Source organism: Nyctereutes procyonoides, unplaced genomic scaffold (assembly GCF_905146905.1).
Source record: "Nyctereutes procyonoides isolate TBG_1078 unplaced genomic scaffold, NYPRO_anot_genome, whole genome shotgun sequence".
Classification (NCBI taxonomy): domain Eukaryota; kingdom Metazoa; phylum Chordata; class Mammalia; order Carnivora; family Canidae; genus Nyctereutes; species Nyctereutes procyonoides.
This window is the reverse complement of record NW_026575121.1, coordinates 9020423-9044924: the sequence shown is the minus strand read 5'-3', so window position 1 is coordinate 9044924 and position 24502 is coordinate 9020423. Positions and strand designations below refer to the sequence as shown.

The window sequence follows — 24502 nt, the reverse complement described above, 5'->3', positions numbered from 1 at the left end:
AAGCCCCAGACGGTGCTCAGTGTCCAAAAAAAAAAAAAAATGTCAAATCATTTTCAACCGGAGAGGTTTGCTTGGCAAGCATTTCCCCCCAGCCTCTGGAGGAGATTTTTGTTTACAGGATTCAACAATGAAAAAAAAAAAACCTGCACACACAATTGTGCATTGTTCAGCTTGTGGCACAAAGGTCAGCTCTCGGTACCCAGTAGTTTTCCAATTCCTGATCCTTTTTGATCTTCTGCAGATTAGCGGATTCGGGGTTTTAGTTTAAGGCAGCAAGACGCAAAGAGGGAGGCGAGGGGCAGGAATCTGGTGCATTTGTATCCGACAGCAGTGTCTGTCCAGCTGAGGGGGGAAACCCTGCTTGTCCTAATCTAATGATTCTTTGTAGCTTTTAGGCCGCGGACCCTGCCGGTGACACTGTGCTGTTGGGGCACTGGATTTGGGGGCTCAAACCCTCTGTACAACAGGGGCGGTTTGTGGGGGTTCTGGAGCCAAAACTACATTGAAATGATGTGGTTCTTGCAGGTTTTGTGTGAGGGACAGGGTCAGTTGGCTGTATGAGATTCAGAAACAGGGACTGTAGTGTTAGAATTTGGTTCAACATTTTAAATTTAAGTCTTTTTAAAAAAGATTTTATTTATTCATGAGACACACAGAGAGAGGCAGAGACATAGAGGGAGAAGCAGGCTCCATGCAGGGAGCCCGATGTGGGACTCGATCTCGGGTCTCCAGGGTCACACCTGGGGCAAAGGCAGATGCTTAACCACTGAGCCACCAGTGTGTCTAAACTTTAATTTTTAAAAAGGTTTTATTTATTTAAGAGACAGAGCATGAGAGAGAGAGAGAAAGAGAGAGAGGAGAGAGAGAGCGCACCTAAGCAGGAGGGAGGCGTGGAGGGAGAAACGGGCTCCCCACTGAGCAGGGAGCCCGACGTGGGGCTCGATCCCAGGACCCTGGGATCATGACCTGAGCTGAAGGCAGATGCTTAACCCACCGAGCCATCCAGGGGCCCCTTAAATTGATTTTAAATAGATGAAGCAGTTGAGACCCAGAGGTGACAAGCCCAAGGTCACACCTCACAGCAGCATCTAGAACTTCCTTTCTACTGACTCTTCTACTTCGAGTTTATGAAGCCTTCCGCCACAAGATCCAACACTGGATTCCTTTCCGTTTACCTGTAGTGCTTTGGCCACAGCAAACCTGAGAGAAAGGGAGGGGAAGGGCAACGGCGGGGACTTTGTGAGGACACCCTGCCCAGAAGGCGGGAGCGCGTCAGACTCTTCATCAGAGTGTGTTTGAAGGCTAGATGTTACTGGTTGGAATAATTTTTCGAAAGTGGACATTTTATCTCTTAGGGCGACAAAGTCACGTACAACTTACTAGATGTGAGCGGGCATTTGCCTATTCTTTGATTCAACTCTGGAAGACCAGGTGTCCAGGCAGGAGATGCTGGCTTAGAACTTGCGGGGTCTCTCTCACACCTGTGATTGTTGGGCCCTAAAGGAAAGGGGACAAACTGGCGGACCCCCGCCTGTCCCCCCAGTCCCATACCTCTCAGCTCCTCTGCTCCCTGGAGGAATTTAATCCTGGCTGATTTGACAGGGGGCAGGCACAGGAAGGAGCCAGGTGGAGGGAGGGCTGAAGCCTCTGGAGCTGGTTCTGGAACCGTGACCATGCTGTCCCCAGAAAACTACTTCTCAATGGCTTTCAGAGCCTCGAGTTTTGTTGAGAGAAAATCCCGCTGGCATTGATGGATTTCTCCTCCTCTGACAGGTCACTGGAAAGGGTGTAAGTGGAAAGAATTAAATGATTCATTCCCAACATGTGACAGGCGCAGGTCCTCCCGGCCTGATCCACTGCCCCCTGTGTGATGAGGTCATCTTGCCGGGGCACACAGAAGGTTCTGGGGGGAAGGCGCCCCTGATGCTGTGGCCATTCAGTGCATTCATTCCTCCCGGTGCTCAGGGGTAACAATGAACCTTCTCAGGGCTCCCCGGGCTCACTGGGGAGACCCAGCTGGTGTCCATGCCTTTCAGTGGGACCCCCCTGAGGCAAACGATGCATTTATTATAATGTCCTGGCCCCCAGAAGGGCCTGGGAACAGCCTGGAGTGGCCTGTAATTAAGTGCGTTTAATACTAAAGGCACAAACTTCTTAGGTATTCCAAGAAGTGAAAATAAACCCTCCTCATGTCTTCTCTGTCCTCTCCCCCTCCCCTATCAGCTTCCCCTTTTACAAATAAGTCAGGAGTTACATGATCTTTTCTTTCTTTCTTTCTTCTCTTTTCTTTTTTCATCTCTTTCTTTCTCTTTCTTTTCTTCCTTCCTTCTTTTCTGTTTTCTTTTTCTTCTTTTTTCTTTCCTTTTTTTAATTTATTTATGATAGTCACACACACACAGAGAGAGAGAGAGAGAGAGGCAGAGGGAGAAGCAGGCTCCATGCACCGGGAGCCCGACGTGGGATTCGATCCCGGGTCTCCAGGATCGCACCCTGGGCCAAAGGCAGGCGCCAAACCGCTGCGCCACCCAGGGATCCCTTTCCTTTTCTTTCTTACAATTGCAAGGATGTCTGGCCGGTGGGGAAAGGAAAATTTAATTAATTACATGAGAACATTCTTCCCATGTTAAAAAAAAAAAGGCTTCTGCTCACTCAGGTAGTTAGGGCACAGGTGAGATTTGTTAAAAGGCCATTCTCAGGGCACCTGGGTGACTTAGGGGGTTAAGCACCTCCCTTTGGCTCAGGTCAGGATCCTGGGGGATCTGGGATGGAGGCCAGCATCCGGCTCCTTGCTTGGCAGGGAGATTGCTTCTCCCTCTCCCTCTGCTTGCCGCTCCCCCTGGTTGTGCTCTGTCAAATAAATAAATAAATTTTGAAAAACCCATGCCATTCTCTACCCGACTCTTGGATTCTGGGCCCAAACATTTGGGGGCTGTGACCCTCTCGTGAAGGGGCACCCCCGGGGTTAAGCTGGCCCTGCGAAAGGCACTTCCTCAAGTTTGTGGCTGAGCCCAGGAAGGCCCGGTGAGAGGTGTCCCTCCAGCAGTGTTCCTGTCCTGGGTCCCCACACCTCCCTCCGAGCGGCCGAATGTGTGCAGGTGGTTTCTGAGAGGAAGGAAAGCTCCTCTTTCTTCCAGGGAGTGGAAGGAAGCTCTATGAACTGTGGTCGGGTTGCAAGAAGAGAGAGCAGCGAAGGCAAGGAGAGCTCGCCTGAGGTAAGAATAATGCACCAAGGGGGCCACCACCGCCCCACCTGACCGGGGGTGTGGCCTGTTTTCTTGAGCTTCCTTAGGCCTCAGTTTCCTTACTTGTCAAGAAGGATGTTAAAAGGACAATGAATAGTCAAGAGTCCGGTATCGGGAAGTGACTTGCCTTCCTTGTCTGTAAAATGAGGTTAAAAAGTACCTGTTTTGCAGATATCGTTGTGAGGACTGAACGGACCCACCCCTGAATGGACCCACTTAGCATCCCTGCTGCGTTCTAGGTCATCAGTGAACACTGGCGGCTGCCCTTGTTATTATTACTACCGTTCCTAATGCTGGTACAGGGTTAAAGGGACTTACTGGGTTGCGATTGCATCACTGGATGATTCAGTACACAGAGCAAGCATCTGGCTGGAAAAACAAGACAAGTCGGCGAGCTCATGGGGCAGTCCCGACTGCACTGGAAATCTGATTTGCTTTTATTTCTTTGACAGTTGTTAGGGGGTTAGGCTGGTGAAACAAATGGGTGTTTTCTTTCCTATGATTGATTAAAATGAAACGAATCTGTACAATTTCACTACATATGGACAAATAAGTTAATATTATTAACAAGATTAGTTTTTCCAACCCATGTCAGGAAAGCACACATACATCGGTACTCCCCGCAATTCTGACTGCATCACCGGTGAAGAGGAAGTCCTTATGTGGTCGAACAGAGCCTGACTTTGGCTGTAGCATTTGATTTTAAACAAAGTGACATTGAGCCCGTTGATAAATAAAGGTCAGCCGAAGAGCAGGTGGGGAATAAGGTGCACTTTGAAAGAAAAAAGAACAATCTTGAAAAAAGAGGTGTTTTTGTTTGTTCGTTTTATAGCTAAAGACATCTCCAGTTACCATTCAACTCAAACAAACTGCCTTGCTTTCACTTTGCTTTAAGTAAAACCATAAGCGTTTGTTATTTCGAGCCTTACATTTTGGACACCAAAATACGTGACACTTGTGAGAAGTGCTGGACGAACAAGAAGACACAGGAAATTCAAGGCAAGACATCCTTTATCCTTCCACGCTGACAGCACGGAAATAGGACGGTCGCTCTTCATTATTTAAAGTCTTTAAACAGTCGAGTGGGGAAGGAAGCAATGCAGGGATCTTTTGATTCCTTTTTAGCTTTGGCCAAGAAAATGGAATTATTGAAAAATAAGATCTGACCTTTTATAAAATACTGCTGCTGGGCGGCTTTTCAGTGGGTTTAATACTATAAAATCATCGTTTGCTGGGCGATGGAGGGTGGAGGAGAAAATAATGATTCCTGGTGGGGCGAGTTTACGCAGACTTGTATCTCGATGGCAGAAAATGGCATGAGAATGACTCCTGTTCCCTCAGGTGACCAGATGTTCTGTTAAGGCAAAAGCAAGGAATTCTCTTTTCTGAGCTTTCTGGGTACAAACCAAGCACCACAGTTCTCAAACGGTCTTCCATGAACCCTGACACCTTTTATAAAATGCAGGGCAACCCGTTTCCCTGTGAACCCGTCAGTGGTGGTAGATTTCCATGCACAAGCTCCTCTCCCGCTGCTTTCCTCAATTCTGACTCCTGAAGCAAGCACAAGAAGAGCCAGAATGCCAGAATTATCCAGTCATTGCACAGGTTCACTTTACAGATGCCTTCCTGTCTTCACAGCACGCCTTACTCCCATCTTGTTTCAAATCCCGGGGTCATCAGGGGGGATGAAGGGCGCGTCTTAAACAGTGGACAACATGGTGGAGGTGAAGATCTGTTGTAAAATCTGAGGGATGTCCTTGGTATCCATGGCGACGAAAGAGCGGCCAGCTGGTAGAGTTCTCTGAAGCCTGCCAGGAGGGAGAGGGAAAGAAAATCACCATTGCAAATGGGGGCTCCCCTTCCACCTCCTGCCCTCTCACCAAGCAAACCTTGGCATCCAAATGGTTTCTCAGGAAAGGAAGTTTTTGCTTTCTAATACCTTGTCCCTGCCTGCAACCCAAAGGGCTGTCACCAGGCAATGAAAGGCCTGGAAGGGCAACAGAACAGAGACAAGGCCTGCTGAGAGAAGTGAACCAAAAGAGAGGTCTTTTCAGTGAGAAAAATCAGTTAATTTGAAAAGAAGAAATTTCCTTCCTTTTATTACTGCTATTTCCTGGTATTCCCGAGGCAAAACCGAGCCCTAGGGAAGGATCTGGGATTAGCTCACCTGGGTCCAGCACATGCATTGGCCTCACAGTGTACTTTTAGGTGTTTTTCCTGCCTTAGAAAACACACCCCCAAGATGCTGCCCAGCCAAACCCCAGGTGGTTCTCTCTCTCTCTCTCTTTTTGCCTCACATCATACAACATGAAGGGGAATCTGACTTACGCAGTTGCAGCTTGGATGACACTAAGGTTACATAGGCTTATGATAATTTTTTTAAATGGCAATTTATCATTTGGAACAAAGGGCCGTTTCTGAAAGCAATCAAAGTACAAGACACAGTTCTATCCAAAAGAACGCCTCCTTTCACTGTGCCAACAAAGTTCGGTTTTGGAATGACATTTAATAAAAGTCAACCATCCTGTGTAGTATCATACATTTGGCATGCCTGGTAACCGACCAGCTAATTCTGCAACATATCTTTTGCCAGTGGATGTTGGACCATTTCCCTAGGAAACCACAAGGGTATTATTGTACTTTCTTAAGTATTCAAACAGGATCTGTTCACTAGAAAGACAAAATAGCTATTTCAGCTCAACTAGTATTTGTTGAACTTGCTGTCTGCTTAATACTGGGCTGGTCCTGAAGAAAATCTGAGTGGAAAAGGCATGGTTTGCATTCAAGGGCATGGAAGTTCTAGAAGGGGCTACAATAAAAAACTGAGAAAAATCAGTCAGTTGTAATAAAGTGACTGCAACGACATGATAGTAAGGCAGTTCTTAATCTCCCTCTGTGATCCTGCAGTGAGATGAAGGGAATAGAAAAAGATGCCAAGCTGTTTGGACACTAAAACATTTCATAATCTTTTTTTTTTTTTTAACATTTCATAATCTAAACAGGACTCTATACCTCAGAGAGTGACAGGTAAAAGACAGGAATAACAGAAAGGTAGGTGGTCTGGGCAGGAATATTGTTTTGGGGGGATGGAGGAGATATACTTTCATTTGTGTTTTTTGCTTCATACAAATATTTCAAGCAGAGAAAAATCACAAGTTCTTTCTGTTTATAATTTGAAAAGATATACGTTAGTGTGTTCGAGAAATCAAAGTGTTTCCAGAGCTCTCCTTTTAGCTCATCTACAATGGTATCTGTTATCTGGCCATAAACTTCTCTACTGAATATTCCACATGTTCAGTGTAGCATCTTACTATATATTCTGTTTTTCACGGTCTCCGCGTGCTTCACCTGCCTGTGTCCCCAGTGAGAAGAGATATATACACGTCTATATGTATGTGTATATAAATAATATATTTTATATATTATTTAATATACATAATATAATAATATAATAATTAATAATAATAATATATTTTTATATATTATTTATATACACATACATAGCATCTTCTGCTAGGAAAATAGTAGATGTTTGCTACTATATTTATTTTTTAAAGATGTATTTATTTGAGAGAGAGAGAGTCCACATGAGAGAGAGAGAGAGAGAGAGAGAGAGAGAGAGGGAACTCACTGAGGGAAAGGGAGAAGCAGACTCCCCACTGAGCAGGGAGCCCCATGTGGGGCTCAGTCAATCCCAGGACCTTGAGGTCATGACCTGAGCCAAAGGCAGACACTTGACTAAGCCACCCAGGCGCCCTGATGTCTGCTACTTTGAATATGATTCAAATATGAACTGATTAGAACTGAGCTTGAGACTTTGACGTTAAGTTCAAAACATGTAAAATACTGTCTAGTTTATAAATTTTTTTAAATTTTTATTTATTTATGATAGTCACACAGAGAGAGAGAGAGAGAGAGGCAAAGACACAGGCAGAGGGAGAAGCAGGCTCCATGCACCGGGAGCCCGACGTGGGATTCGATCCCGGGTCTCCAGGATCGCGCCCTGGGCCTAAGGCAGGCGCTAAACCGCTGCGCCACCCAGGGATCCCTACTGTCTAGTTTATTAGTGGACAAATCAATTTGTTATTCTATTGTTGGTTTAAGTAGAGACTGAAAAATAATCAATTTAGAATTATCGCTCATCCAAACACAGTTAGAGTATTATATCCTCTCAAATCGACTACCAGCTCCTTGACTGCAGCAACTCGACTGCCTACCCTTCTATTTTCTCCCCCACTGCCCCTCGTGAAGGCAATCCCATGAAATGGCACATGCTGGGCAGGTACTCAGGTGTCCCTATACCTGTCCTTTGCCGGATCCGGAGGGGATGCTTACCTGGTTGCTTGATCACCTAAAGAGCCAATGAAAATGGCAAAAGCATTTACTTGAGGGTTGCTTGTCAGGATTTGGGCAAACTTGGCAGGATGTATTCCGTATCGTGACAGGTTTGCATCACTTAAGACGATGACAAAGTACTCGTCAGCTTCTTCTTTGACTATTTCCTTGATGGCATGTTCTGTTCCCTCTAGCGTGTGGTCCCCACTCATGCAGAATTGAGCATGGGCATGCATGGTCTGGGGGTAAGAGATGTTGCACGGAAGCCATGGGTGAGAAACTTTTTAAACAAACATAATGATATTTCTATTGGCCATGAGAAAGCACAAATACCCATTACTGCCCTTGAATAATAAATCTCTAAGTAAGTTCTATTTAATTTGCACCTTAGAGTGACAACAGTACACAGTGATATTTATATGCGGTTAAGACTTTTGTTAGAAACAGGGAATGTTTCCAAACTCTCCCAGTTGGCACTTGCTCTTAAAACTCAAGCTGCCATTTAAAGTGGGAAAAATGTAAGAAAACATAAAACTTGGTATCACACACACACTCAGTGGGAGGCAAAACTCCAGGGTGGTCCCTGAGATTCCTGCCCCTGCTATGCACAGCCTGCATAATCCTCTCCTCTTAAATGTGGGCAAGTCCTGTGAACGCACATGGAAGAAAAATGAGGAATGGGTCAATTTCTAGTGAACAAAGTTGTAGCACTAAACACTGTACTTAGAACAATGGGGGGCAATTACCTTAAACGCACGGTGTGTGTGTATTTCTATTGTAGATCGAGGTATGTGAAAAATATCATTAGAAAATACTAAGTACTTAAAAGGGGTCATTCTTTTTCTTTTACTGAGATATGTAGGGACTGAGAAGACCTGTAGAGGATACAGGAGGGGACCCAGGCTGTAGAGTCCTGATAATAATATTACTCAGTATTATTAATAATAGTATTACTCAGGGTAATGCTGAGTACCCTGGAAAATAGGTAGGGAACAAAGTTTAAAATTTGTACCGTGGAGAAAAGGATTTTAGGCATGAGTGTTTTCTCCGTTTAACACTCAAATGTTTGGAACACAGTTCTGTATCTCCTGCTACCTCAGCGAATCTTTTCAGTGATAAGAAGATGCTTTACCTAATCTGGGGGAAGTTTTCACGATATAGAAGTGATGTAATTTACTTACCTTCAGGATTTCTAGTCTTTGCTTATTGTCCTTGGGGATTTTGTTAAGTGGAACTAGACCAATGTTGTAGCCATCTCCAGAGTGTCCAACGATGTCATACTATAGGCAAGAGAATCAGAGAGTTAGAGGCCTCCGTCCACTAAAGAATTGTCATCAGACCTATAAGCCTCCAACTCTCTGGTCTGCTACTGTACAGAAGTGCTCGACAGATGGCCGTGGAGAAGTACGGAGACGGATGTGTGTTTATCAACAAAGGCAGATACACTCCAGGTTCCTTTACTTCTGGTCCATCCTCTTATGATTTCTACCAGCAGGAGGTAGAAAGTATAATGAGGGCTTCAGGGGCTACTAAGAATTCCATTCTTAACTCTCAGAGAAGAGTTCAAAAAAAAATCACACACACACACCACACACACACACACACACACACAGTGGTAGCCAGAATTCCAATGTGGCCCCCAAGACCCCAGCCCCTGCTATACACGGTCTGCATAATCCTCTCTGCTTAAGTGTGGGCAGGATCTGTGAATGTGATAGGATGTTACTTGTGATTATTTACGTTATGTGGTAAAGGGGATCTTGCAGATGTAATTAAGGCTGCTAATCAATTGACTTGGAGTTAATTAAAAAGGGAGATTATCTGGGCACGCCTAATTTAATCATACAAACCCTATAAAGCAGAGAGTTCTTCTGGCTGGTAGCAGAAGGGAAGCCTTGAAGTATGGGGGGCATGTGACATGTGGGAATTGTCTGTGGCCGGGATGGGGGGCTGGACTCCGGGGTAAGGCCCTGAGAGTGGCCATCTAGGAGTGACCCTGGCTGACAGCCAGCAAGGAAACAGGGACTTCAATCCTACAATCACAATGACCTGAATTCTGCCAAAAATCCAAAGGGGCTTGACAGCAGAGCCTCTGGGTAGGAGCCCTGTCTGACTGACATCCTGGTTCCGGCCTTAGGAGATCCTGAGCAGAGAACGCAGCCGAGCCTTCCTAGACTCCCAAACTCCAGAACTAGGACCTAAGAAACGGGTATTGCTTTCAGGTGCTATGTTTGCAGCAATTTGTTACACAGCAGTAGAAAACTAACACAGATGCTTTTTAAAATCCTGAACGCAAAGTGGAAGGTGTTCACCATAGAAATTACAGAAAAGCACAAAGAGGAAAGTAAGAATTATTCATATTCCCATTATTTAAAGATAACATCTTTTAATGTTTTGTTGTATAAGTTTTGAGGCTTTTATTTCCTCTCCATATACGTGTAAGAGGTTGCACATTCACACATATAGATGACATCTATATTTTGAATTTAGGAAATAACTTTTTAATTCTTTGTCTCACAATGCACATCGTGGAAGGCTAGAGCTGAGAGTGGGGTGCAGCATTTTTGTGGAATTTGGAAAGAAGTTTGGGACCCGCAGCAACTATAATTGGAGCAAGGTGGTTCTTAACTGTTGGGTTTGCTCCCAAATTCCCTTCTTCCCTCCTATCTCCCTCTAAGAATTTTCGTGATGCTCATGTGAAAGTTAGAACGGACTTTGGGGTATCTGGGCAATCAGGGCATCTGCAAAGAAAACTCTGAGTGTGGGCAAAAGATCTTTTGGAGTATCTGGAATATTACTGAGGAGCAAAATGCTTATGACTCACTGCTTTCTACTCACCAGCTGACCATCAGTCAACAGCTGTCTTTCGAACACATACCATGTGCAAAACATGACTCTAGGTGTCGTAGCGGAATGCAATAATTTCTTTTCATGTCTATTCCTTTTTAACTGGTGAGTTCTTTGAGGCCATATCTTATTCATCTTTGAATTTTAGTATATGTGAGTGTGCCTGGTGTGTTTATTGCACAGATGCAATCACGTTGGGGCAATAAGAAGCTTTCCTTTCCCATGTGGGCTACATTCTTTTACAAATAAGCTGTTTGGAAGCTGGAATGCATTTTTCCCCACCATGTGATAAATGGTGGTTAGCCCAAGCTAGCTGACAAAACACCCCATACTGTAACTGAAACCACTGTACTTGAAATGAAAAGAAGTAGAAAAATTTCACAGACTCAGAGATGTGGCTGTTCCCCCTGCCAGGAGCGAGACATGTCTGCCAAGGGCAAATGCATAGAGACGGAAGAGCAGAGGATCCCTTCGACTGAACCCTGGGGAGTATCCTCTTCGGCGGGTGGAAGGAGGACACAGAGCCGAGTGGAGAAGACACAGGAGACAGCATTTGGTGAAGCGGGATAAGGGGACAGCCCTGGAGAATCTGTGTGCAGGGTCTCAGGGAGTGGTTGTGCAACTGTGCTGAATTACACTAACCCCAGCCATCCCAGAGGAGGGTGACTAGTGAGCCCGGGGCCTCAGAATTGACAGCGGCCTTTGTGGGGACAGTATTAGGGAAAAATCTGTGGGATTGGAAAGGAAAATGGAACTGCATCTACAGCGGGTGCTGGGAGAGAGGCGTCTGTGCATTCTGCAGGCGGCAGAGAGGGGGCAGTGGGGAAGGAGATTAGGGTCGCAGTCAGAGGGTCTAGTTTGGAGGAGGGAGGACACCTTTTCCTGAGATTTAAAAAAAGATCAAAAAAATGGGAAAGGATAGAGAGAAGTGCATAATCAGAAGGGACAAGTAAACAAATGAAGATGTCTAAATATTTAAAATCTATAAACTAGGCCACAAATTGTTAAATAAGATATATTCTGTTCTCCCTCTTTGATCAGTAAATATAGATTATAATGACCTGGAGAGACAGGGGCCTTGGAAGTTCTGTGCAAGAACAGGGTGGCGTGGGTGGCACCGGCCCCTTGCTCACACCCACACGCCATCATATCCCTCCACACAGCTGTCCCCGGGCCATATATCAGACCTGGGTGTTCACACCATTGACCAGTCTGCCCTGAGAAGATGGACCCAGAAAAGGGACCCACGTAGGTCCTGGAAGCAGGCTTGGGCTCATCTGAGGTTTCTCGGGGATCCCCGAAACCGGGAGTGTGATCTAAAAATTGGCTCTGGGGGCACCTGGGTGGCTCAGTTGGTTAAGCATCTGCTTTGGGCTCAGGTCATAATCCCGGGGTCTTGGGACTGAGCCCCACGGCAGGCTCTCTGCTCAGCAGGGAGTCTGCTTCACCCTCTCCCTCTGCCTGCTGCTCCCCCTGCTTGTGCTGTCAAATAAAAAAATGAAATAGTAAAAAAAAAAAAAAAATGGCTCTAACTTGGCATATCCACCTTGGCCCCATAGCCTCTTCACTTCATTGGAGGGGCATGGTCAGAAGAGGGCCAGAGCAGGGATTGTGCAGGGGCTGGTGTGTTACCTACGCTGGATTTTTTTTATTTTTTTATTTTTTATTTTTTTAAAGATTTTATTTATTTATTCATAGAGACAGAGAGGGGGGGGGGAAGCAGGTTCCATGCAGGGAGCCCGATGTGGGACTCGATCCCAGGTCTCCAGGATCACACCCCAGGCTGCAGTCAGCGCCAAACCGCTGCGCCACCGGGGCTGCCACTACGCTGGGTTTTAATGTCTATTTTTTATTTATTTATTTATTTTTTTTTTTTAAATTTATTTATTTATGATAGTCATCAGAGAGAGAGAGAGAGAGGCAGAGACATAGGCACGGGGAGAAGCAGGCTCCATGCACCGGGAGCCCGACGTGGGATTCGATCCAGGGTCTCCAGGATCGCGCCCTGGGCCAAAGGCAGGCGCCAAACCGCTGCGCCACCCAGGGATCCCTCTATTTTTTATTAATACAAAAGATGATACAAAAGAATTGTGAGAGAAATTTACCAGTGCATTAAAAAAAAGCTTGAGACCCCATGCTTCCTAAGGATGTAATAAATTCCATGTGTGAAAAAAACATGTCCTTAGGAGAGTCTGCTATCAATCTGATGGAAAAGGTCACAGAATTTGAACCCTCAAAGCTGTACGGCTCTTGACAACGGCTATCTGCACCAAAGTGCTGGCTTCGGTGGATGCCTCGGGTGCCCCCCGAGCGCTGGCACTGGCACGGATGTGGGGACAGCTTGCCTGGTCCCTCCATGGCAGCACGCTCCAGGCTCTATCAAGTCTGATTTGACAATGGTCACGGCAGGAACTGTTGGCAGCCAAGAATAAGGCTGTCCTGAGAAGGTACCGGGCAGGCTGCCTTGGTTTACGGGCCTGGTGACCTAATCTGCTAAACAGGATCTTACACCTGAGGGGAGAAGGGCAATTCCTGGAAACAGAGGGAGGTCTCTCTGATGTGGCTGAGGCAAGGGGGCTGGGAATGTATTAGACTTTCTCCTCCCTATTAACTGGAGGTTAAAAGTCTTGCTAATCAGATGACCGTGGGTGAGGCTGCATGGATATACATATTTGACCACGTGGTCTGCTCATAGGCTTGATGTTACCTGGTTCTTGTGAAGAAAAGAGTGGATTATGAAACAAATAGCAGTCAAATGAGCTGTTGGATGCTCTTTAAAAACATCAAAAACAGATAGTGGCCAATTAAATACTTCGGAAACCTCCTAGTAACTATCCCTCTATCATTTGCTTGACTGCGTGCTCTACCTACCTACCCACCCACCTACCTACCATTTAATTATTTGCCCAGGAGTAGAAAGCATACCATACTTTTTCACACAAGTGAGGTAAAAGACAGCTGAATGGCCAATCTCCCTTTCTTCCTCCCTCCCTTCTTCCCTTTCTTTCTTCTTGTTCTTCTTTTTTTTTTCCTCCCCTATTTTTCCCCCTCCCTTTCTAATTATTTGTGGTAAGGAAAGTGCTATTTGCAGAAGGATCTGCCTTTGTGTCTCGGCAAAGGCCGAGAAGACACACCTCAGGGACAGGATGGGGCTTAGAAATGGTTTGCAGGCTCTGGTTCTCATTTTCCAGACAGGCTTGGGGATTATTCTGCGCCCAAAGTAAATAAAATGGTTGAGAGGAATCCAAAATACATCCAAATGTGGAACATTCCCTGGTGTGACTGTAGATCATTTTAAGCTTCCATTAAAAACAATACTTCTATGTCATAATTATCTAGTATCTGCCATCCAAGGACCCCAACACATTTTACAGACAGAAATTTGCTAATCCTCAAAACCGTCTGGGCTCAAGGAAAAAAAGTACACAAACTCATTCATGTCCATTCTCCAACAGTTGATCGTGCCATTCACCTGGTCTGGTTCCTGCTGTGACCACTGTCCAATCAGACTCGACAGGGTCTCAAGCTTGCTGCCCTGCAGGATCACAGAGTCATTAAATAAGAACCTCACTGTTGTTATCAAACCACCTAACATTTAGAGTGTAACTTTTTTTGAGTAGCCCAAAATTTATACCATCGTGATTTCTCCACTCCTCAAGGTCTCCCTTGGGTCCTTGTAGAGTCTTGCTTTTAGCATACACATAAATACTAGACCACAGCAGTAAGAACAGCCTCAATCACAGAAGGCTCATTTTAATACTTTTTTGGTTTAGAAGTTTGCTTAAATGCCCTTTTGCTTTATTTTCTTCTGAAAAATCTCATTCATTTAAGGAAAGGTATTCAAATAAAAATAAATGTTAAGTTTTAGTCCAAGACACATTTATCAGCAAATAAGAAGGCTGGTTGATGATATCTGGGCTGCAAAGAAATCTCAGCTTAGAACAAAGATTTTTTTTTTTTAATGAGTAAGATTTATGTTTAGATTTCTATAGGGAAGGATAATCATCTAACTTTAGGAAAGGCTATGCTTTATTACACAACCACATTATAGCTAGGTATGAGACAATCATTGGAGGCTATTTCTCAAGACTGATGACGTGTGAAATTCTTATGTCCTAGAAATCCAAGCACACCATTCTAAGATGGCACCATTGACAGTGGGCAGTAAAGGCTTAAAAGATGAACATGTGACTTAAAAGGTCAAGAGAGGTGCCAACAGAACCCTAATATTAGCCAATTAGCTATAGTAGCTGGCTAGCTAACCTTTCTTCATATCATAGAAATCAATATAAAAAGAAGGATCTGAAGGTCAACGATTCTAGACTTACCTCTCATATTAACAAGCTTTTTGACCTGGGGTAAGTCATTGTATCTTTTCTTTTCGTTTCTTTTCTTTTTAAGATTTTATTTATTTATTCATGAGAGACACAGAGAGAAAGAGAGAGGCAGATACACAGGCAGAAGGAGAAGCATGCTCCATGCAGGGAACCCGACGTGGGACTCGATCCTGGGTCTCCAGGATCACACCCTGAGCTGATGGCGGCGCTAAACCACTGAGCCACACGGGCTGCCCAAAAAACTGAACTTTCCTAAATCTTGTTTGTACCTTATAAATAATACTGGTTAGATGACCTCTAACATTATATGGTTATAAGTCACTCCACCTCTCTGACAAATAGGAATAATCTCTGTTTTATCTAACCTCACAGGGTCACTGAAAGTATAGGAAAGAAAGAAATACATGTAATGAATATAATGTCAGTGTTTGTATAGTTCTTCACAGTTTATAAACTGCTTCTATATATCTCATCTCATCTGGATTCTCTTCACAGTCTCTGGGGTGGGTATTCTTTACCTCATTTCACAAATGAAGAAATGAATGCTTGGAGAGATGAACAGCCTTTCTTAAGGTCAGAGATCTAGTGCTAGCAGAGGTGGAAGTCGAACCCAGGTGCCCTGACTCTAAATCCAATGTCTTTACCATAGAGAAAGAATCATTCCCTAACTGTTCCCCTCGCTATCCGGCCCTGCCCCAACCTCTTTGGTCAATACTTCCACAGCAACAATTGAGTCAATTCTGAATTCTTGCTTCACTTTGAATGGAACCAGAGAACTCTGTACACCCTTCTTTGTTCTTATCCCCATGTTGCAGTAAGAATTTACTCAAAGCCTAACCCTGATAAGATGATTTCTAAATGTGTGAAATGTTCCTGAGGCATTGGGAAAAGGTTAATTACAGACACTGAGCTAAACTGTTGATAGAAGAAATTTTCTCAGCAGGTGCTAGTTTGTGAGTCATATCTTTCCACACCCTTCTGAGAATTAACCCAGCCTTTCTGACCAAGATATTTTTGAGAAAAGTTATGCCTATTATACCTCACTTGGATGATGAAGTGCTAAGGGAAGGAAAAGATAGAGTCTTTATGTAAATGGTACATTTGGTCCTGAATCACAGCTTTGTAAAAATACTAATTGGGCAGAAATAAAATGGCTGCAAAAAAACCAAAACCAAAACCAAAAACAAAACAAAACAAAAAACAACCAGGGATAAAACATCAACTAAGAAATAAAGGGCCCTGAATTGGGAGTTAGAACTCCTGGCTTTTTCCAGTGTAGCTATGTGACCTTGAGCAGAGGACTTAACCTCTCTGGATTTGATTTTCTCATTTGTAAAGCAAAGAGGTTAGTGAAAATGATGGCCAAGGCCATTCCTGCTCCCAAGCTTCTGTGAAGATTCAAAGGTTTACTCTAGAAACAGAATGAAAAAGTTGGCCTCACTTAGTCATAGGAAAATCTGTGCTTTGCTTTCTCTTGTCAAAGTCATCTAAACGTACCTGAGGACTGATGAAGCCTTTTCTAAAAAGAAAGTCCTCAGAGTCTATAAGAAAGAACAATCCAGTATTGGCTCTTGAATAGTGTTTTTTTTTTTTTAACTCTTTAAAATGTTTTTGAGTGGTGGAAGTCTTTCACCAGATGAAATATTGCACAAAAGCCTAGATTATGAAACATCATGCAAAATCAATATAAGTGGAATTGTTTTGGTTTAATTGGGGATGAAAGGGGAAGGTGTATAACTTCCTTTCCGCTCACCATTGCTCCCCGACACCCTTCGAGGGTTCCCTGTTAGGAAACCATGGCCTTAGAATATGATTCATTGTCCACAAAAACAATAAACTTGAGTACTTTTTTTCAAAGTCCAGTTTTTCAGTAACTAAATAAATCTGTTTTCTGGTGTCGCTACTTGAGTGCGCAGAGGAGAAACAGTCACCTAACTTTTGGTGATATGGAGTACTTTGAAGAAAAAAAACAAAGGCACTAAGAGCTTTTGAAAAGCAGCTCTACTCTAAGGTTACAGTGAAAACATTCCCAGGAGTTTGCAGAAATCACAAGGAACAAACTGGAATGAGGATAAAGGGAAAAAATGTTTCTGGACTTAAATACAATGGTTGACACAAATGTCACCATTGCTCTGTTCACTCTGGTTGTTTAAGCGCTCTGTGAACATTAAAAGTTTTGCTGATTATAAGATTGAAGGAGTTTATGATGATGATTAGCAAATAATGTTATTCCTGCCTTAAGAGACTGACTGTAAATGCTGTCCCAGAGAAAAACTGAATGCAATTGGTAGACCAATTACGAGAAACTTTAAAAGCTCCAGATGGCTTTCAAATGTGTCCTGCCATTGCATTACCTTTTCTTCTCAGCAATTCTTACTCGAGGGTCCCTGTGGTTTGGCATGGATCATGCTAAGATGGAGTAGAAAGTGGAGGCTGACTCCAAATGAGCCTCCTGGACCCAGACTGTAATGACCCAGAGCTTGGGAGCCGAGCCCAAGCCAAACGAGACACATGCTGATGCCAAAAGAGAGGTTTCGGGGAAGAGTCCAGCTCACCGGGCCAGACCGGTGGGTTCGGAAGGTTTCAAAGCAAATGTAGATTGGACACCTTTACAAAGGAGGGATAACTGCAGGAGGACCACATTAAGAGCATCTGGAACTGGGGAGCGAGGAGTCTCAGAGCACATTGCTGATTCCTACAGACACCCCAGGTGATGCCGTCTTGAGCCATGGAATTTAAATTTTTCACTAGGAACTCCTAAAACTGTCATTTGCTCATGCATCATTTTATATTTGTTGAGAAAGTTACATACCTACAGTAGGTATTCCTAGTCCTCATGCTTCTGTCGCAAATGAGAACATGTAGCACGTTGAGCTGAATGTGGTACAAAGATACAGAGCAGAGGGAATGGGACACTGCCACTTGATGTACACGCATCAAATATCATGGAGAAGATACCACAAAAAATCCACTAACAGCAACTGCCACCGGAGGGGGAAGTGGGAGCTGAGAGGGGGCAGAGGCTTATACTGAGGCCACACTCTCACTCTTTTTGTACCTTCTATGCATGTTTAATTACAAAAAACAAAACAAAACAAAACAAAACAAAAAACCCTCTCAGGGAATTGCAGTAGGCTCTATCCCCCTCTTTCCTACCCTCGACAAAGGAGGCCGGAGACACCTCCCCCCCAGCAGAGATAGGGTGGCCGGTGGCCACTCAAAACCTTCAACATGTTGCCTGGAGGTGATTCAAAGTCTCTAGTGCACCTGGTGGGGGCAGGGTGGGGGGAGCCTGTCAGGAGTTCTAGAAACACAGGGAACATTGGGACAAGATAAATGGCACTATGAGGAAACCACCAGATGAATCCAGGATGAAGGACATGCTGCCAAACAACTGATCTGAACTTGCAAGAGAGTGGCCACTCCGAAAGGAAAGGGGGTAGTGACAGGGGAGATGGCTGCCTCAGATTAAAAGAGGCTAAGGAGACACTGCAACCAAAAACCAAGAGTGGGCTTTTACTGGATCCTGGATTGCAATTAGGGGGATGGGGGGTGGGATCAATTAGAAGAGACACTTTGGGGATATGCTTATCGTGGTAGGCACTGAGTAATGTATGGAATTGTTGCATCATTATGCTGTACACCTGGAACTAATATAACCCTGCATGGTAATTATAGTTCAATAATAAAAAAAAAGACAGCTTTGAGATAGTTGGGAAAAGTGAATTTGGATTGGACATTAGCAGCTATTATGGAATTACTGATAATTTTCTCAGATGTGAAAATGGTATTGAGGTTGTGCTAGAGACTGTTCTTACTGTTAGGAGAAGGATAATAAAATATTGGGAGGTAAAGCATTATGATATTTATAATTTACTTTCAGATGATTCAGAGGAAGGAGGAGAGTACATATTTAGAGAGAAGCATAAAGCAAATGAGGGAAAGTATCAACAATTAGTGAAACTAAGCGAAGGCAATATGGGTGTTCATTTTACTGTTCCTTCCACTTTTCTGTAGGTTTACATTTTTTCAAAATAAAAATATTGGGAAATAAAGGGGAAATTTAAAAAACAAAACAAAACAAAAATGCCAAAAAGGGAAAACAAACAGAAGGGCAGGCTCCATCCTATTCTGTCTCCAAATGGCCTTCTGACTTTGGGAAACGTCCTTAAAGTTTCTGGGTCTTAGTTTCCTGTCTGAGGAATGAGGAAACTGAATAAATGACCTAGAAAAGCAACCCCCATTCAGAAGTCCATGGACATGAAGAATTTTCAGGAAAGGGACTCCTGTGCTTTCCCTGTCCTGCCTCCTCCCCATCCCTTGACATACTGGTCCCAGTATCACTTTTCTTCAAAGAGCTTGTTTTATGAAGCCTTAATGTCTTTTCCTTTTGTTGGAAAGATTTTTTTTTTTAAATTTGATTTTTTTTTTTTTATTATTTACGATAGTCATACAGAGAGAGAGAGAGAGAGGCAGAGGCGGAGGGAGAAGCAGGCTCCATGCACCGGGAGCCTGACGTGGGATTCGATCCCAGGTCTCCAGGATGACGCCCTGGGCCAAAGGCAGGCGCCAAACCGCTGCACCACCCAGGGATCCCTGTTGGAAAGACTTTAATGCACTGGGGACTTTCTGTGCTCCTCAAAAAGTTCTAAAGGAACCGTAGTGAATGTAAGTGGTATGTTTATAAGAAAATGCACAGACCCCAAACCATTAAAGTGCTGTCTATTAAGAATCTGATAGCATAAAAAACCCCAACGATAAAGATACTTCAAACTTCGAAGGAAGTTTATCTTATCTTGGTGTGTTGCTACAATTTCTTGCTCTAAATAGTGACTGGATTTGGTAATAGTTTATATTACCATAGTAATGTAATATATGGTTATCTTCTCAATATATCTGTGGTTTTACTGATAAAGACTGAGGAAATGGTTTGCACTGTGGGAACCAAAGACTATCAGCAAAATACTATTCTAGGAGTGAAGCCTTGGGGGGGGGGGCTGTCTGGAGAGGAGTGAGCTCTGTTACCACATGTCTCTCGCTGATTCTTCCATCAGAATTGGTAGTCTTTATGGGTCTCCCTCACTAGGCTATGAACCCAAGGATGGCAGGACACTCTGTCCCTAGCAGAGTACTCTGCCCTCAGCACGTATGCAATTTATGTTTGCCATTTTATGGAAATCCAGTACGTCCTATGGCAACAACTGGGTGATAACTATTGATTAGAAACAAAACAACATCCTGGGAAATGCTCATTTCCGTGATACTGTTTCTTTTTGGTGCGATATATCCAGTCTCATTAAGAGTCGTCCCCCCCCCCAAAAAAAAAGAGTCATTCCAAACAACAGACTTTTCACTGAGAGAATTGGACAAGTATCAGTCTCTCTGTACACACCACTGTAGGGGATGGAATGAAATATCAGTGTGCTCTGTGATAATCACACCACTTCCCTGCGGGCTATTGGAATGGTTCTCTGAACTCCCCATTAGTTTTGTCACCTTCTGCCTTCTGTGTAATTCTTTACCCAGTCTTGGGGAGCCGTGTCAACTGATTTCTTGGTGAACTAAAAATATCTTTCTAGGGCAGCTCAGTGGTTTAGCGCCACCTTTGGCCCAGGGGCGGATCCTAGAGATGGGGGATCAATCCCAGGTCGGGCTCCCTGCATGGAGCCTGCTTCTCTGCCTGTGTGTCTCTGCCTCTCTCTCTCTCTTTCTCTCTGTGTGTCTCTCATGAATAAATAAATAAAATCTTAAAAAAAATCTTTGTAAAAAACTTAGAAAAAGCAGTTCTCAAAGGCACAGAAATCCTCTTTCTAACTGGAAATTTTATTCTAGATAGTATGAACATGTATGCCAATTTTAATGGTGATATGTTTACTATGATCTATAATGGATCAACATCTCCATATAACTCAAAGGAAGTTGAGGAACATTGACCTTCAAGATTTACAGAAGAGGCAGGGGCATCTGGGTGGCTCAGTGGTTGAGTGTCTGCCTTTGGCCCACGGTGTGATCCCAGGGTCCTGGGATCGAGTCCCACACCGGGCTCCCTACACGGAGCCTGCTTCTCCCTCTGTCTATGTCTCTGCTTCTTTCTCATTGTCTTTCATAAGTAAATAGATAAAATCTTAAAAAAAACCAAAAGATTCACAGAGGAGGCAGATGGGCTGATTTAAACAGTAACAGAACCCAAGAGTTTTAAAACATGGAGTGAGATTTATGCTGATGTGATGGATGTATGTTTAAGTATCCTCTGGTCATCTGTGGTCCAAATGACTTAGGGATTATACTCAACCTCTTACTAGAAATGATTTAAAATATATCAAAATGAGTATTTTCTAGAAAATCATAAAACAGAAAAAAAAGCAAAAAATCAAAATCAAGAAAAACTTAACATCTGAAGGGAGGGAAGGCCCAGGGAAGGTAAAGGCTGAACACCAGGGCACAAGCTATAGAACAGAAGGCTGTCATGGCTGGTCTTTGAGTTTGGCTCTGAGCTCTCTGGCAACTAAAACCACGAGGCAATCCTGAACAGTTCCATGGTTTTCATGAATCACGGCGGGAAACACAATCCTGTTCTTCAAGGGAAACAAAGCTGTTCCCTACAGTGAAAGTCCACATCCTATGTGGGCTTGTATCCCGCACTTGTACAGAGCCTGGCGAGCCGCCTTTTCCTACCACTTAATTCTAAAAAGAATCTCTCATGTGGAGCTTCCTATGAGGGACCCTGGGAGACCTGGAGCTCTAAAACGGGCTAAAAGGGAACGAAGTGATGGGTTCCATCCAATCTGTTTCCATCATAATACACAGACACGCCTCAGGACAGCAATCCTGTAAGTGGGATGTCGAGCCTATTTCTTTCTTTTTTTTAAAATATTATTTATTTATTTATTCATGACAGTTACAGAGAGAGAGAGAGAGAGAGAGAGAGAGAGAGAGAGAGAGAGAGAGAGGCAGAGACACAGGCAGAGGGAGAAGCAGGCTTCATGCAGGGAGCCTGACGTGGGACTCGATCCCAGGTCTCCAGGACCTCACCTCTGGCCAAAGGTGGCGCTAAACCGCTAGGCCACCGGGGCTGCCCTCGAGCCTATTTCTGAAGGACGTGTTCGATCCTGAAGATGATCTAGAATGCCTATGGAGAGACTGTGCACCCTCTACACATACACTGTTTCTCTCCACTTCTGATGGAAATACATCTACCACTTCTGATAACCACACAGCACATGACCGTGTTATCTGCTCCAGAAAGGGCCAGAAGTGCAGGTGCTCTTGTGGACTGATGGGCTCATCATGGGCAGTCACCTGGCTACGGGGGATCCCTTCTCCACATTCAGACCAGGAGGCAGAGCAAACAGTGCAACAGCAAAATGGATGTGGATTAAATGGGAGACTGCATTTCTCCCAGGGTTGCCATCTTCACCGTTTGGGGGGCGGGTGTCATCTATTACGTGTAATCCTTGCGAACGTGGATAGGCAAAGCAAGGCTGCGATCTGGGCTCCTTGAGGATGTCCTCATAGCTTGGGAGGCTGTCTGCTTGGTGATGGGGCAAGAATAGGGTGTGCAGGGAATTGGGATGAAGATGGCGGCTCTGGGAAATTCGGGGAAGAGACCTGTGGTGTTTCTAAATGCTGGTTTTACTCCATAACATGACTAACATCATACCCTTGTAAAGTGCAGTGCTTTCTTCTACAGAAATCGCTAGTCCTTTAAATTACAGTATTATTTTCTGATGATGAGGGCACATAGAACAAAGGGTTCTCTTTCTCTGTGCTGGTAAGGGAGCTGATAAGGACATGATGTCTGTCCACGCAGGTGGAGCTCACACCCACCTGTCCATCATCACGCCCTAACTTGAGGTGACCCTTGGGCAGATGTGGTCAGTGACGCTTCTCGCCATCTTTAGTCCATGCCATACCTTGAACTTCTCCTCGTAGTTCTCGAAGGCTTCCATGACCATACACACGGCCTCCATTGAGCGCTCCAGCCGGCCATCCACCCCGTTAAAGCGGTACATGCTGCCAGATACATCTACCACCAGGCGCAGGCGCTTGGGTTTCTGTTGGGGGCTGCCCAGCTGAGGGAGGGAACAACAGAAGAGCCTTGTGAACCAGAAAACCATCCCTGGTCGCTATTCTGAGGGTCTCAACAGAGGCTCCAGAGGGCTAGCCACGGGGCACACACATCAGCTGTGGGCTGGGCATTGCATAAGGCTGTCCCTGCAGGTGGAAAGGATTGTATTTCAGTAAATGGAATCTCAGACTTGTGCTGGTAGCTGGGGCCATATGGGAAAGATTTTCCTTTCGAATATGGTCCTTTCAAGGCCCAGCCTAGTCTAGTAAAACTGCCTGACTGAGGCTATTATTCTCAAAAATAATAATCTGGAAAGATTGAAACCCCAACATGTCATTTTCCTGTCATGCCTTGGAGTCAGTTACACTAGCAAGATTGAGTTATTTTGGAAGGCCACATCAATTTTACTCCTACCTGTTATGTAGTGACCTGCAAATCATTTTCCCATAAGAAATGTCAGATTTCTGAAACAAGGTTATGTGTGAGAGGGGGTCTGGCAAAGAACCGAGGGAATATATTTCTTCAGTGTTTTCTGTTACTGGTAAGCTTTCAGGTTTCTCTTCCTTCCAGTTACTGCATTACTACTCCTCTTTACTTGTCTTGGCAGTTAAAGCATGAAAGTGGCATCCAGTTGCTGTTGAGTGACAAGTGTCGATTAAAATGTGAAACTCCTGTGGGTTTCAGTTTGATTTTGAACTCATGCCTGCCAATGGGCAGAATTAAAAACAAAAGTCTGTTTGTCAGTTTTACTTACAGGAAAAAAGGAAGAAGAGAAATTCCAGATTATCCTGTCATTAAACACTTGCTGACATGTATGAAAGCTAATGAGCACAGTTAGTAATTTAACAAACATAGTGTGGGTATTTGAGCGCAATGATTTCAGACAAAATTCAGTATATTTCTTAAAAACTGGTTGAGTCGGCCTGAATTAAGAACAGTGCCACATATGCTTCCATGACCACTCTCGATTCAGATAGATCTGAACACATTTGTTGACCGCGATGAATCAGTAAAGAAAGCAGTTGTTGTTGACTCATGCCAATGACACAGAAGTGAGTACTGCCCAAATTACCAAAAGAGCCTCTCTGAATAAACATTTAAGTGGAGTAAGTGACTACTTACTCTTCCCCACCAGTCACTGCACCCTCAGCTCTCAGGGGCTGCTCGGCAGTTCTGGTTATTCAGGGGGGTCGGGGACCACAGAGCCCTCGAGAGGAGAGATGCAATATTTCACCCACTGCCATTTTATTTTTGCCACCTTATTGCAAATTTTTAATATTAGGGCTGTCTAAAGCTCTACATACTACAGCTGGAATTATTTAAGGGAGAGTTTCTTATTTTCTAAAATTGTCTTCAGGTTTAGGATGGGTATAGACCTTTAAAGTAAAAGGCCAGGAGGAAACCACTAAGATTGCTTCAGGGTTTTTACCAGCATAATCCTCCAGGGTTCATGGAAACTGAGTGTCTTCAGTTTCCCCTCCAGGGAGGCTCCTGCTCTGTGTCTTAGGAACTGATCTGCAAGGAGGGCAGGGGCCTTTCTCCCAGCTGCTAGCTGGATTCTGCGGATGGAAGGCCCTGGCAGGAGATCTGGTTGCCATATTTAGAGTTTATGATGTTTTGACAAAGATGGCAACCCAAGAAAGCATCTGTTTGTAAAGAAGGCTGAACTCCAT

At 44.3% G+C, this 24502-nt stretch overlaps 1 protein-coding gene across 2 annotated transcripts in view; it reads right to left on the bottom strand.

Annotated features, from left to right (window-relative positions):
- Positions 1-3638: 3638 nt before the first annotated feature.
- VWA8 (von Willebrand factor A domain containing 8) overlaps positions 3639-24502 on the bottom strand; it is a 342943-nt gene continuing 322079 nt past the window's right edge. For both annotated transcript variants that reach the window (XM_055335701.1, XM_055335702.1), the window contains 4 exons: positions 22675-22833; positions 8759-8857; positions 7578-7816; positions 3639-5050 (listed from right to left, as the gene is read on the bottom strand). In XM_055335701.1, the coding sequence (XP_055191676.1) occupies positions 4942-5050; positions 7578-7816; positions 8759-8857; positions 22675-22833 (606 nt within the window). In that variant the 3' untranslated portion in view covers positions 3639-4941. The remainder of the gene's footprint in view (positions 5051-7577; positions 7817-8758; positions 8858-22674; positions 22834-24502) is intronic.